Here is a 14803-nt window from a genome sequence, read left to right as displayed (position 1 = left end):
AGTTGCAGTGGCCAAAAAGGGCACTGAGTTCAGGGAAATAGGGGAAAATTGGGGAAGTGAAAAAAAGAATGCGATTACTTCCTTATTACCATTTTAATGACTTAATCGCATTTCAGGATTATTAAAATGTCCCATTGATTTTCCTATTTCTGTCCTTTCCTTGTTCTAGTTTTTGTGCCAAATGATATGTAATCTCGGAGATTACAATGAGATAGAAAAACCATTTAGGCGTCTTAATCTTCCCCAACGTGAGTGTCTCTATGTTGCAAGTAGTTCTGTTTCTCTCCAAATAGAAAAAGATAATTTGGTTTTTGAAAAGTTGTCAATAGAATATTTATTTCATTTATAAATATTCCTTTGTGAGAAACAAGGGCTTCTTATACTTCACTCAAATTTTTAAAATATATTTTAATAATATTATTGAAGTTGGCAACAATATTCAATTCATTTGAAGGACAGAATGCAATTTAGAAAATCAAGTTTTATAGCAGGTTGCCGCTCAATCCACTTTTAACTTGGACTTATAAGCATTTTATATCTCCCAGTCCACCTTATTTACAACATGAAAATAGTCAAGCAGATTCTTTAATTTGTTTGTTTTCAAGACCACACTGAGATTTGCTTGCATTTGCTACACTCAGATACTTAATATCCTAGCTAAAGGTAGGCCCTGAACTCTGGGCATTTCTAGTTCTTTCTTTCCGGTCTATTTCAATTCCTATGGTTTTTTTGAAGGAAACCTGTCTTTCTTCTTTTATACTTGCTACCAGCCAACTTGTCTTTGTCCTCAGACACTCTGTGTCAGTGAGGTCACAGGCGGCTTTATGGGCCTCCGTTGTCAGAACCCCCAGGAAGTATGTGTGAGGGTGTATGGAGGGAGTCTGCCCACCTCTCCTGGGGACAGTGTGGCTTCTACGAACCTGCCCTCTTAAGGAAGCTGCCTAGATGTTTGCTTCAAACACTAATGCTTGGGGCCACTGCTTTTCTGGAGACTCTACACTCTGTTTGCACAGCAGCCAAAAATGATCTCAAAATGCATCCCTGGCCTTTTACTAGCCCAAGCCATCCTGTTCTGTGTTCTCATAGAACTCAGAGAGTTCTGTGAGGACAGCTGTATTTTCTTTCATACTGTAATAACAATTTTGTTCTCAAAAGAATTTTTATACCTCTTCTTCAATACATTCATGCAAAATTTAAGCACATGTATCTTCCACTTTCATGTTTGTGTCGTTAACATGTTAACGCCTGTGTGCTCTGTTCTGCCAGGGCAGAGACTGTGTCTGTTTTTGCCGTGCACAAAATGCAAACACAATAGACACCTCTCTTTGAATGAATGTTATCACTGCACTGAGCACTGAGGATACGTAGGCAGCTTCTGCCGTTATCAGGCTCACAGGCTAATAAAAGAGTTAGCTGCAAGTGAGTGATTACAAGGGAAGGAAATAATAATACTGGGCAATAATATAAGAGTATGGACAAGAGCAAAGAGTTTGTCCATGGAAAAGTCTAGAAAGTGCCCTATGAGCTATGAAGTTTCACAATGAGAATCAGTTAGCTTTTTTGCTAATTCTTCTTTCTCCTTCAATTTCCAAATTTTACTGTTTCTCGAAGCTTACAAGTATAAGTTGCCCCACTATCTACTCTCAGTACTTAGAGAATGCATGACCGCCCAAGCCATGGCTACCCCTTTGGTGCATGATGGTGCCAGGAAGGGGGCAAGGGAGGAGAAGGGCATTCACTGAGCATCCTCTGTGCTGGGGCCATTTCAGTGGGTGTGAAAGTATAAAGAGGTTATTTCCCTTCTCTGCCACTTGCTATCCATGTAATCCCAAGCATGTTTTAATTTACAAGGTGTGATCAAAAAATACAGTGAATGTTTAAATAAAAAAAAAATTATTATAATAAAAGACACATTGGGGGCCGGCCCGGTGGCTCAGGCTGTTGGAGTTCCGTGCTCCTAACTCCGAAGGCTGCCGGTTCGATTCCCACATGGGCCAGTGGGCTCTCCACCACAAGGCTGCCAGTTCAACTCCTCAAGTCCCACAAGGGATGGTGGGCTCTGCCCCCTGCAACTAAGATTGAACACGGCACCTTGAGCTGAGCTGCCTCCCAGATGGCTCGGTTGGAGCGCGGGCTTTCAACCACACGGCTGCCAGTTCGATTCCTCAACTCCCAGAAGGGATGGTGGGCAGTGCCCCCTGCAACTAGCAATGGCAGCTGGACCTGGAGCTGAGCTGCGCCCTCCACAACTAAGACTGAAAGGACAACAACTTGAAGCTGAACGGCACCCTCCACAACTAAGATTGAAAGGACAACAACTTGACTTGGAAAAAAGTCCTGGAAGTACACACTGTTCCCCAATAAAGTCCTGTTCCCCTTCCCCAATAAAAATCTTAATAAAAAAAAAAAAGACACATTGACATTAATCCCCCTCAAAATACTCCCCCTCATTTCAAGCACACTTATTCCATCATTCTTGCCACTTCCTGAAGCAGTTCTAGAAGTCCTCTTTCATGAGTGTCTTTACTTCATCCTCCATCATGACAACGCTCTGTGTCACACATCACTTCTGGTACATGGCAATTTCTACCTTATTCACTGATCTGGCACTATGCGACCTGTGGCTCTTCCCCAAAGTCAAAATGACCACGAAAGGTAAACATTTTGAATCGAATCAGGACATCAAGAAAACCATGACAGCGCAACTAAAGACACTCACCAAAGAGGACTTCCAGAGCTGCTTCAGAAAGTGGCAAGAATGAAGGGATAAGTGTGTTTGAAGCAAGCGGGAGTATTTTGAGAGTGATGAATGGCAATGTGTCTTTTACTGTAATAACTTTTTTTTTAATTTAAACATTTACCATATTTTTATCACACCTTATATCTTCCTAAGCCTCAATGTCATCATCTATTAAATGGAATGATGCAATGTGTTTCATAGGGTTGTTATGAGATTTAACTAAAACACAATGACTATAAAAAGCTCAGCACGATGCCTGGTATACAGATGGCAAGTGTTCGGTAAGTGTCATATTTGTAGTAGTAATTGTGGAAACTGAAAGGAACGAGCTATTTTGGGACAGTCTCTGAAGGCATCCTAAAGAAAGAAGACATTGCCAAAAGAACAGTAAAAATTACTTTTTCTTGCCACCAAGAATAGCAACCCTATTCTCAAAAAGAATTTTATACTTTGATATTTAGCCACAATCTCACATGATAGTAACACTCTCATCTTCTGGTTCTTCTGTTTGTATTTTACTTATGCAAAGTTGAGTTATCTTAAGTGTATAGGCTTTGCTTTATTACAGTGTGGGAGCTCCAAAGGCTATAGAACAATGTGGGAAAGAGTTGAATACCTACATTAGAATTACCTGGGACTAAATTAAACATGTAATATATTCAGTGATTCTTACAACCACCCCAGGTTATCTAACACACTAGCTTGTATCACTGGGGGAAAGTTTCCAGTTTGAATTTATGTTTCTAATCTCATGGAAGGAATATATAAAACTGCCATAATAATTTGCTCTTGGTTCCCTCTACTTTAAATGTGTTTCTCCCATCTTTAAACAGCCTACTCCTTTTTACAGATTTCAGCTTAGATGTTCCTTCTGTGAAAGGCCAATCTAAAGTAGCTACTCATAGCATCAGCCCATCTTTGTTTTTCACTAGTTTGTTCATTCCTTTATTCATCCATTCACTCACCTCTTCCCTATGAATGCCAGTTTTCCAAGAATAGGAACCTGTTCTATTCCAGTTGTAAAATATGACTGTTTTGAATCCACTGATATTGAACGCTTCTATGTGACAGCCAAGGATATAGTGGTGAGTGAAACTGACTTGGCTCTCATGGAGGCATCTTGATGGAGACGTATGTTGATTAATACAAACAAATGAAAATGAATAAGCATATAATTCCTAATTGTTGCTAAGTGCTCTGGAGGGCCAGAACCTTGTCCTAACTGGGGAATTGAGGAAGCTTTGCCTGAGCAAGTATAAGTTCAGCTGAGATGTGACGAGTGGATATGACTCCCCTAAGTACATGAGGGGTAACTGTGGTGCTGACTGTGTAAAGCACACATGTGGGGGCAGGGGGCATGTTTCAGGTCTTGTGGCACCGACACAGCACATGATGCGAGCACATTCAGGGAATTAAACAAGGCCTCAAGGGTTGTCAAAATGCAAAGTAGAAATGTCAATTTAGAGAAAAGTCTGGAGTTTGACGGAGAAGTCAGAAGCAGAGAAAAGAATGAGGGTACCTTGACATATGGATGTCATTTAAAGCTATTGGACCACACAAGAGAAAAAGGAATTGAAGGCAAAGCCAAGGTCAGCCTTAGAAATCACTGAGTAAAGGAAGAGCCAGCAGAGGTAATTGAAAAGTGATGGCCAACAAGGAGGAAAGCAAATCAGCGTAGAGTGTGGTCATGGAAATCAGAGATGGGTTTCAAGAGGGAGGAGGTGGCCATCGTGTTAATTCTCCTGAAATTTCAAGGGAGATACAAACTGTTCCTTGGATAGATTAGTACAGCACCATAGAGTGTGTTAATGACCTTAGCAAGTGCTGCCTCTGGGGTGTGATGGGGTCAAAAGCCCAACTGGAGTGAGTGGTGGACAGGACAAAGATGAGAAAGTGAAGGTAGCAACTCAAACCAACTATCTGACAACGCTTAGAATATACTCACACGTGCCTGAAGACGAAATTTTTAAGCCAATGTGCTTATCCAATTAACAAAAACCTAAATAAAGTATCTCTTAGTACAAAAAGCCTTGAAAGAAACCAAACCAAATGATTCATACCCATCTAAATATTTGTCCTGTTTTGGAAGATCTCCTCTATGTTATCTACCTGTAAGGAAAGACTTTGGAACTGTGACCCCATGAAAAATGACTTACTCTCTAAGGCTTATTATCTGGTGTTGTTTTTGTTTTTGTTTTCTTTTTCTTTTTGTACCACAGAATAACAGACTAAGAAAACATGCCTTTGAATTGAAAATGAATGACCTGACCTATTTTGTGCTGGCGGCTGAAACAGAGTCTGATATGGAGGAATGGATCCATACCCTGAACCGCATCCTGCAAATCAGCCCCGAGGGGCCCCTGCAGGGGCGGAGGAGCGCCGAGCTCACCGATCTGGGGCTGGGTGAGAGCATGCGCGCCACCTCCCTGCCTTTGCCAAGTGTGTGACCTGTGCGTTTGATTCATTTAAGCTGCTACTTACTGCGGTAGCTGTCAGGTCTGGCTCCTCCATCCATGAGCTGTTTGCTTTAGGAAATCACCCCTAAACCTTTACTTTTACAGAACAGTGAAGGACACTACACGTAGGTGCGATTTTAAGTTGACTGCCAATTAATTGAGATTGACACCCAGCAGACGATGTTGGGAATCATTTGTCAGCAGTATCAAAAATGTACCCAGGTCTGATGGGATGTTACCAGAAAGGGACTATTTTGTAGTTTCATAGCCTTTCACTAAATTGAATGAAGGAACATTATATTCTGCAAAAGCAGTTAGTCATTACTTCTTTTTTGTTGAAAGGCATCTTTCATGTATGATTTTTGACTACGCTGAGATCAGCTTATATATATGAAAGTTTCATACATTTCACATAGCATTAGAGATTTCAATAGGATAAAAAAATAATTTCTGCCCATCTAATTCCCTCGAAATATTCTAATTCACCCTAGGAAAAGAGAAGGGAGCAAGAGAGAGAAAAGAAAGCATGAAAAGACCATATGATTTCACTGATATGTGGTATATAAACCAAAAACAACAAAAGAACAAGACAAACAAATGAGAAACAAAAACTCATAGACTCAGACAATAGTTTAGTGGTTACCAGGGGGTAAGGGGGTGGGGGGTGGGAGATGAGGGTAAGGGGGATCAAATATATGGTGATGGAAGGAGAACTGACTCTGGGTGGTGAACACACAATGGGATTTATAGATGATGTAATACAGAATTGTACACCTGAAATCTACGTAATTGTACTAACAATTGTCACCCCAATAAATTTAAAAAAAAAGAAGAAAAAAAAAAAGAAAGGGTGAAAAAAAGGTAGAAAAACAGGTCTGTAACTAAGTAGAAGACAAGTTTACCTTCAGAGTCAGTAGCTTCACCCAACGGAAAACTATTTTAAGACATTTTGCAGAGCACCATGGGACCTTAGAAACCAAAGAGTCTTTAAGTTCTAGTAATCTAAGTATTATATGCTATAAAGTGAGAGTCATGGCATAATGAGTTAGAGAACTTGTTGATTTTAACACAACTACTATATATATATAGGTGCTTTACATTAATGATTAAGTTGGTAAGTAGGATGTTCATGTTCAGAGCCTTAGAGAGTTTAAGTAACTGAAGGTAGGATGTGGATGTTAAATGGATGGCCTGAGAGTCAGAATTATAAAAAATACATAGATAAGAAAACTTTAGAATGCATTCATGAAGTAAGTCAAGACAGCCCCAAGTATCAACGTAAGTATTGTAAGGGTCCAGAGTTCTTTTGGTCGCAGGATAGTATCAGGGAAAGAATCCCAAAATGATCACCAGGAGGTCTGGTCGCCAGACCCAGATCTTCCAACAATGGAGCGTGAGAACACGATGAAGGCATCTGCTCACCAACATCCATCCCTCATCTCTCTCGAGTCTAACCCAGTTTTGATATGCCACAGGCTAGAGAAATGTGTGATTCATGAGTATCATTTAATAACCTGTCTTGGTGTATCTTTTCAAGATTCACTGGATAATTCTATCACATGTGAGTGCACACCAGAGGAAACAGATTCTTCAGAGAACAGCCTACATCCAGACTTCGCAAAAGTAATAAAGCTGACATTTTACTATGCAAATAAATTTATAGTATTTATTAGTTATCGCTTTCATGGAAAAGATACTTTCTGTTAAGATTTAGACTAAGAAAAACAACTCTCAAAAATCTATAAAAGCATGTTTCTATAAGATTTGCTGAGTGCTAATGGGTGATGTTAAAACCATGTTAATACGAAGAGGCTACTTGTTGGCCATGTGGGTGGGACTGTGCTGTAAGCACCTGGATATTTAGAGCTAACACAGTTTTCTCTATAGTACCTCACAGAAACTGAAGAGACTGTCAAATCAACTCGAAACATGGAGAGGCTAAATCTGTTCTCAATGGATCCAGATATAGATGTAAGTCAGAATTCTTTGTAAGCAGACATGAACTTGATCCATACAATTGCAGTTTATAATTTAGAGTTTCTTTCTTGTGTTGGGTGTTTGTTGAGTAAAACTGTCAAAAAATTTTTTAGACCTTGAAATTTCAGAAAAAGGATCCGTTGGAACCCGAGTCGGTGATCAAACCGTTTGAAGAAAAAGCTGCCAAGAGAATCATGATCATTTGTAAAGCTCTCAACTTGAATCTTCAGGGATGTGTTACAGAGAATGAAAATGATCCTATAACGAATGTAAGTTTCTCTTCTGTTACTTTCTCTGCCAACAGCATACCACCCTAGTCAAAATCTTTTCTATTCCTGGTAGTAATTCCAGGTACTGAGTTCACACCATCTAGTGTCCCGGGCATGTAATTTACAGCATTTTTCCAAATTATAAAAGCATACAAGTCTTGAAATAGAATTGTCAATATATATACTGCCAGAAATATTTGCTATTAACTTAAAGATGAAACGTCAAAGGAATGTGTTTTAGGAGTCCTTCCATTAAATCAGCATAGTGGTTCAGAGTTCCCTAAGATAAATGTTTGTATCTTCTTGGTGGTACTTGGGATGGCTTTTAAATTGATATTTTTATTTTAATATTTATATGTTTATTTTAATGTATATTAGAGAATAATTAAAACAAACAAATCAACCCTGCAATTTCACAGGCGTTACTGTTTAATACAAGGCTAAATAATGAATCAAGTAAAATAATATTAGATAAACATTAAATAAGTCATAGTACAGATGGTACATGTAAATAGTAGAAAAAAGGTGCATCACTAATATTTGGAAAACATCACAGTACTCGTTAAATCAATACAAGATTCATTTTCCTCCTAAGTGGGCCCTCTTGAGAGTTCTCTCAGTATTCTTAGGGACAATTCTGTGTTAATTGTAAATGTGCATGTAGGAAGGGAAATTTTTTAAGCATAAACACTATTAAATGTTTCTATAAAGAAGAAAATAAAAAATGACTCATAATCCTACCATCAATTTAAAAAAATCACTGTTACTGTATTGGCATGCTCCCTTTCATTATTTTTTAATGCATTCTGTTCTAATTCTTAATAAATCATCCCTCAGTTGTCATCTTTAACCTCAAAGAAAAAATCTTACCTCCAGATCCATGATACTAGCCGCATTTGCTTTTAGAAGGCAGAAACAGCTTACATTTTCTCTACCAACTATAGACACCACGCTATGCATGTGCCTATTGATGATGGAGTAAGACTAGCCTGTTAGTTGTGTCGGTGAGTGGCTAGCAGAAAGGATGAGAGTTCTTTCAGAAGACTTGAATCCCTCCTGTCCTTGGTTCTTTGGGTACCTCACCGATTCTCTGAGCCTCCTTCTCCCTGGTATAGTAGCAGGAAAATGGTACATGCTATGGACCTCAGATTTAATGAGAATCAAGCGACATGTATCTCTCCTGGATCACAATGCCTGACTTTCTCCTTGCGAGTTCTGCCAGCCTGGGCAAGTGGTGTACCCTCAGTCTCCTCTTCTGTAAATGGAGATAAGGACAGCAACTACTTCAAATAGATGTTGTGAAAATTAGACGTGATGTATGGAAGGTACTTAGATAGTGTTTGGTGCATACTAAGCGTTCATTAAATATTAACTGTTATTCTAATATATGGAAAATTGGTTTGAAATTTGTCAACACCATGCATGAAGGTCTTGATATTGTCATTGTTACATGTGAGATTGTTGTTGACAGGGTGCTAAAATTAAAATGTGTCACCAGTAAGAATCTTCCCCCAAATGAAGCTTCCTCGTATTTTATAACTGTAATTGTATACTGGGTACCTGAGTAACAGTGACAGTAGTTGCAGTCAAGTTAGTTACCCTCAAGCAAACACTTATGCAGTGTGCTACCGGGGCCCAGGCTTGTTCTAGGTACTGGGGAATAGCAGGGAACAAGATAAGCAAGCTCCCTGGCCTCTTGAAGATAAGATTTTTTTTGATGGGGGGGGGGGGGAACAGAGTAAATTCAAATAAATAAATTAACAATGTAATAGCACATTGTGCAAAGTTCTTTAAAACAAATCAGTAGAGAGAAATGTGATAAAGAGAAACTGAGAGATGGGTTGCTTTTGATGGGGTGATCATGGGAGGCCTTTCTAAGGAGGTGACATTTGAACAGAGACCTAAAGATTGAGACGGATAAAAAGTCAGGTCAGGGGAAATCATTCTAGGCAGAAGAAAAGGCAAGTGTGAAGAGCCTGAGACAGGTAAGTCTTGGCAAGTTCTAGGAACTGGAAGGAGACAGCGAGGGGAAGGGAAGACCAGAATAAGGTGGTAGAAACAGTACGAGGTAAGATTAGGTAGGGTCTTCATAAGCTGTAGTGAAGAGTTTGGATTTATTCTAAGTGTGAGTGGAGGCTAGTCAAGGGTTTAGAGCACTTTAAAAATGGTGTGATCTGACTTGTGTTTTTAAAACATTCATCAGAAGAATGGATTGGAAGAAACAAGAGTTGACCAGGGAGAGCAGTTTGGAGGCTACTACCATAGTCCATTGACAGGTTTGGACTAAGGCTAGCAGGAAGGAAAGAAATGGATGAATTTGACTGAAGTTTTGTAAATTGAGCTGACTGGTTTTTCTGATACATTGGGTGTATAGGATGAGGAGAAGGAAAATCTCAAGGACTAGCCCCTGTTTTTTTCTTTGAACACCTCTACGCATGGTGGTGCGATTTACTAACAGGACAAGACTGCCGGGAGAACAGATTTGGGGGATATAGGCCAAAAAAATTCCTTTATGGGCACATTAAGCCTGATAGTCCTATTAGATATACAAATAGAGATATCCATTGAGCAGATTCAAGTGCAAGTTTGGAATGCAAGGGACTGGCCAGGAGTGGAGATATCAACTTGGAATTCTGGTTCAGGTCGTGACCTGGAGAGAATCATCTAGGAATTTCTACGAACATAGGGAAGGGACCAGGAGCCAAATACTTAAAAGATGAAGAGAGAAATGACTAAAGTAGACTAAGAAGGAATGGCAATTGAGGCAAAGGTAAGCCAAGAAAGAGTGGGTCGTGATGTCAAAAGAGAAAGGCTCAGCTGTGTGGAACGATGCTGAGAAGCTGAGTAACATGAAGCTGAAGAAGAGCCCAGTAGATGTGGCAACATGGAGAACAGTCGGTGACAATAGAAGGAGAAATCTACATGGAGTCAGTGTTAGGAGGAGGAATCAGGACACACTTCTATTCAGGATTTAAAAAGGAAATAAAACTAAAAACTGAAAACTCTGTTCTTGAAACAATTTGGAAATATCAGGAAAATTTAAACCCAAATCATGTCACTTAATCATCTTATTAAATAAAAATAAATGCTTTGTTTGACCAGGCACATCCTTAAGTGTAATTTAAAAATCCAATTTAGAAACTGAAACTCAAAGTTAATGGGCTTTTTCTTTCCAGTGCCAGGGCCATATGACTCCTTCTGCATAGATTCCTTTCTTTGTGCTAAACCCATATTCAGAAACTAAATGTTTGAATTTGGGCCAATCTCCCAAGAAAGAGAACAGGCATAAGTTCAGAGAGAGGCTTCCATGCCCCTTACATGTCTGTTGGGCTAGAGGGAGATGTTGGTTTGGAGTGCTTTATATGTCTGTATTGTTCTTAATTTATTTTACAGTTGATATAAATGTTTACAAAGCAAAGAAATTGCTTTTTAAAATATAATTTCATTGTGCTTACAAGCAATGTTAAAAAAAACCTAATAAAACAGCCTTTCCTTAACTCAACAACAGTTTAGGTAATGGCATTGTTTTTTTTTAAATCCTTACATATTTATTCAATGACACTCTTTTATTAATGTAGTTTTTTTAACTTATTCTTTTAAGTCAATGAACATGTGTTTAAATTAATTTAAATATTTCTTCAAGTTGCTAAAGAGCTAACTACTGCATTTAATGAATGAGGTTCTAAAAAAACACCCTGAAAGAACGTTTTCATGATGAGGAAACAATATTTGACAGCATGTAATTTTTCAGTCAGTCACTGGAAACCAAATTCAGGTTGATGGTTTTATAGTATAAAATATTTCTTTGAAAAAAAATCTGAACTTTAAAGCTGCTTCACAGCAGACCGACATTTAAAATTTCATGTTCCTGAATTTTCTTTAAAGAAAGGTACAGAATTCTAAACATAAGAAACCTGTGACTTCATTTGGTAGGCTTTGAAGGTGCTTTGTTAAACAAATCCTTATTGAAAAGCTAGTGATTCAAAAAGTAAGATTTGACATTTAAGTTGAAAAGATGGATTGAAAGAAATAAATGAATCACCATATGAGCTTTAATTTCTGATGGATTATCAGAGTAGGTAATTTATTTCCATTCACTAAGCAGAAATGAAAATCAAAATGCAACAATCAGGAAAAATAATAAGGATTTTTTCCTTTGACCTTTCTTCAATGGTTTTGAATTCCTGCCTGATTTATTTTCATGTAGTTTTTGCATTTTTTAACTCTTGACAGACTACCACTACCACAAACCAAGAGTTTTCCTAACCTAAATTAAATTAGCAAAGTATAAAACTCTTACATTTTAATTTTCTCACTTAAAAACAAATACTTTATTGACTTTCATTTTATACGTCTAATTCTATTTCTAACATTAAAGGAGCTGGTAACTATTGCTAATATTGAGAAATTAAACTAAAATTCTTGTTAGAAGCTAGCCATAGTACATTTCAAAGAACACAAGGTACCTGTTATGCATTAAGCAAAAACCACAATATGAGTGAGTCTGTACAGTGATGAACTGGGTCACAATTTGATTTTTGTATATAATCTGCTTGTCCACAGACTACTGGCAGGTGATAGACATCAATTTAAAATTAAGTACTTTATATAAAAGTTAAAGTGTAGCTTTTTTGTAGGCGTATTCCATCCTTAGAAGCCTGTACTTAATTACATATATATGTAAATACATATACATGCATATATATAATTATTCATATACATGTACATGTACATATGTTTAATATCTATGTAATATATTTATTTTAGTCCTTTTATTTAATCTCTATTGCACTTGATGTTTTTCTAGTTGAAAAGCTCTTCTTTCTTGAATCTTTTTTCGTCAGTTTTAGTGATACTCTGGCAACACTTAAACATTTTTAGCAGTTTGGGTTTGGTTTTTTTTATATATATATTGTTGGTTTCGGTCAAAACCATGAGTTCTTCCTTTTTCTTGCAGATTGAGCCTTTTTTTGTGAGTGTGGCACTTTATGACCTCAGAGATAGCAGGAAGATTTCTGCCGACTTTCACGTGGATCTCAACCACACTGCTGTCCGGCAGATGCTCTCAGGGGCTTCCTTGGCTTTGGAAAATGGAAACAGCGAGACGGTCACGCCACGACAATCAGAAGAACCTCACGTCAAGGGATTTCCGGAGGAATGGCTGAAATTTCCAAAGCAGGTTGCACTTTTGTTTACTCATGATGCGACGGAAAATGCTGTTTTATTGTTCTTACCAATACACAACATAAGATGAGCAATTTCCCAAATAAAAATTTCCTTAAAGCTGTTCTTTAAAAAAAAAAAAAAAAGAGGAATTCTGTAAATGTCTTCAGTGTGGTTTCCTCGATGTTTATCAGCTTTGTAATCCTACCTTTTTCCTTTGTCCATAGGCTATATTTTCTGTAAGCAACCCACATTCTGAAATTGTTTTGGTGGCCAAAATCGAAAAAGTACTGATGGGAAACATCTCAAGTGGTGCTGAACCTTATATTAAGAATCCGGACTCCAACAAGGTAATACATAAGCTTTTTCCTGCATAATTTCAGTTGCTTTCAGGAAATAAAATCACATTGCCTTGCTGAATTATCACGTTTGAAACATATAGGTCTCGAAATATTTACTCATTAGTGAAATGAATATCCATCAGGAAAATTTTAAAGTATATATTCTAAGTTTGTGTTTATTTGACCCAGCAATTTCTGACTTTTGATCCTCTGTTAGTAGAAATAAATGTAAATGTGGATAAAGTTTTAACCCCAAGGATCAAAGTGTTAACAATAATAAAAAGTTAGGATTAATTTGACTAAAAACAAGTGAATACAGTTTATTAAGACATAAGTCATGCTGATGGTGAACTAAATGAAAAAGTAATATAGATAATTGAATATCAAATTGTAATAACACCTAAGTGAAGAAAGAAAGATTAAAGGAAATACCTAAAGTTCTTTGAATGGTGGAACTATCGGAAAATTTTTCTTTTTTTTCTATTATTTATTTTATGTAATAATCAAATGTTACTATTTAATAGAAAATAAATATATTTTCTACACAAAGGAAAGATATTGGGAAAATACTGTCTAACAATTGAATTTGAGCATGTGTGACAGTTTGGGGTAGTGTTTCACAAAGTTACCAGAGTCAAGGTCTGGCAAACTACAATGCATGGGTCAAATCCAGCCTGCTGCCTGTTTTTGTAAATAAAGTTTTATTGAAACACAGTCATATTCATTTATGGAGTGTCTATGGCTGCTTTCTTGCTATAGCAGCAGACTTAAGAAGTTGTGACAGAGAGCACATTGCCCACAAAGCCCAGTATATTTACTGTGTGACCCTTTACAGAACAGTTTTGCTGACCTCTGCCATAATGAGTTAAAGGAAATATAGGACAGACTATGAATGTAAATTTGATAACATTTTCCATTCGATATTTTAAGGTCTTTGAAACCAGAAATAAAGGGGAAAAAGTTAGTATTCCAAAACAAGGGTATTTTCTGCATATAAAAGTTCCAAACTAAAAAGAAAGCAAAATCTTCTACAGTAGTTTGAACACAGGTGAATCTGTGGGCCAGGAAGGCAGAATTCCACTGAGATTCAGTATAAGACAACATGGAAAAGCATTTGCTATTATTTTACATAGACGGTTTGTAACATGATATTCTAAACAATGTTTTTGTTTATTTTTTTCCTTAGTATGCACAAAAGTTCCTCAAATCCAACAGGCAGTTCTGCAGCAAGTTGGGCAAATACCGCATGCCATTTGCGTGGGCGGTGAGGTAGGTTGACAACTGCAACCAACAGAATAGAAATGCATTTGTAGTCTGCATTGGAAGCTTCTGTTTTGAGCACCTCTGTGTTTCCTTTTATTTTTAATATACGAACACCTAGTGTTGGTATATTAAGGCTAATGTATTGTTCTTTGTAAACACCTTGAGCTCCCCAGAAATGTGTGTGTTACAAGACAGTTTAGCAAGACAGCTCATTATAGACTGGAGCCATGATTTGTGTACGGTGTGTGCATGACCAGGTGTGCAGTGGGTTCTTGGTAGGATCGCATCAAAGTCATAACTTGTTTATTATGTATGTTTGGTTTGTCAAACACTTGATATTATATCAGTCTTGAGAGTTTGATACGCATAAAATTCAGATGGACGCACTATGATTTCGTATGCAGCTGCATGTTTTCATCCGTATGTAGAACACAGGTCTATATATGGATGTCTAAATGAAGGCATCAAATTGTCATTTAAATTCTCTTTGATTTTGGTACTGATTAGCATAGCCAAGTTTATCAGTGCCAGTTGATTCTCTGACAGAAATGCTGAGTTATGTGGACACTGATGGTGGAATTGTCCTCCTAGAAA

At 37.6% G+C, this 14803-nt stretch overlaps 1 protein-coding gene across 10 annotated transcripts in view; it reads left to right on the top strand.

Annotated features, from left to right (window-relative positions):
- DOCK10 (dedicator of cytokinesis 10) overlaps positions 1–14803 on the top strand; it is a 236387-nt gene that overhangs the window by 149212 nt on the left and 72372 nt on the right. For all 10 annotated transcript variants that reach the window (XM_074314112.1, XM_019736633.2, XM_019736627.2 and 7 more), the window contains exons 8-14: positions 4960–5143; positions 6734–6819; positions 7084–7167; positions 7287–7442; positions 12400–12621; positions 12833–12955; positions 14133–14215. In XM_074314112.1, the coding sequence (XP_074170213.1) occupies positions 4960–5143; positions 6734–6819; positions 7084–7167; positions 7287–7442; positions 12400–12621; positions 12833–12955; positions 14133–14215 (938 nt within the window). The remainder of the gene's footprint in view (positions 1–4959; positions 5144–6733; positions 6820–7083; positions 7168–7286; positions 7443–12399; positions 12622–12832; positions 12956–14132; positions 14216–14803) is intronic.

The sequence above is a fragment of the Rhinolophus sinicus genome, linkage group LG01 (assembly GCF_036562045.2).
Source record: "Rhinolophus sinicus isolate RSC01 linkage group LG01, ASM3656204v1, whole genome shotgun sequence".
Taxonomy (NCBI): domain Eukaryota; kingdom Metazoa; phylum Chordata; class Mammalia; order Chiroptera; family Rhinolophidae; genus Rhinolophus; species Rhinolophus sinicus.
This window is presented reverse-complemented; position numbering and strand designations above follow the sequence as displayed.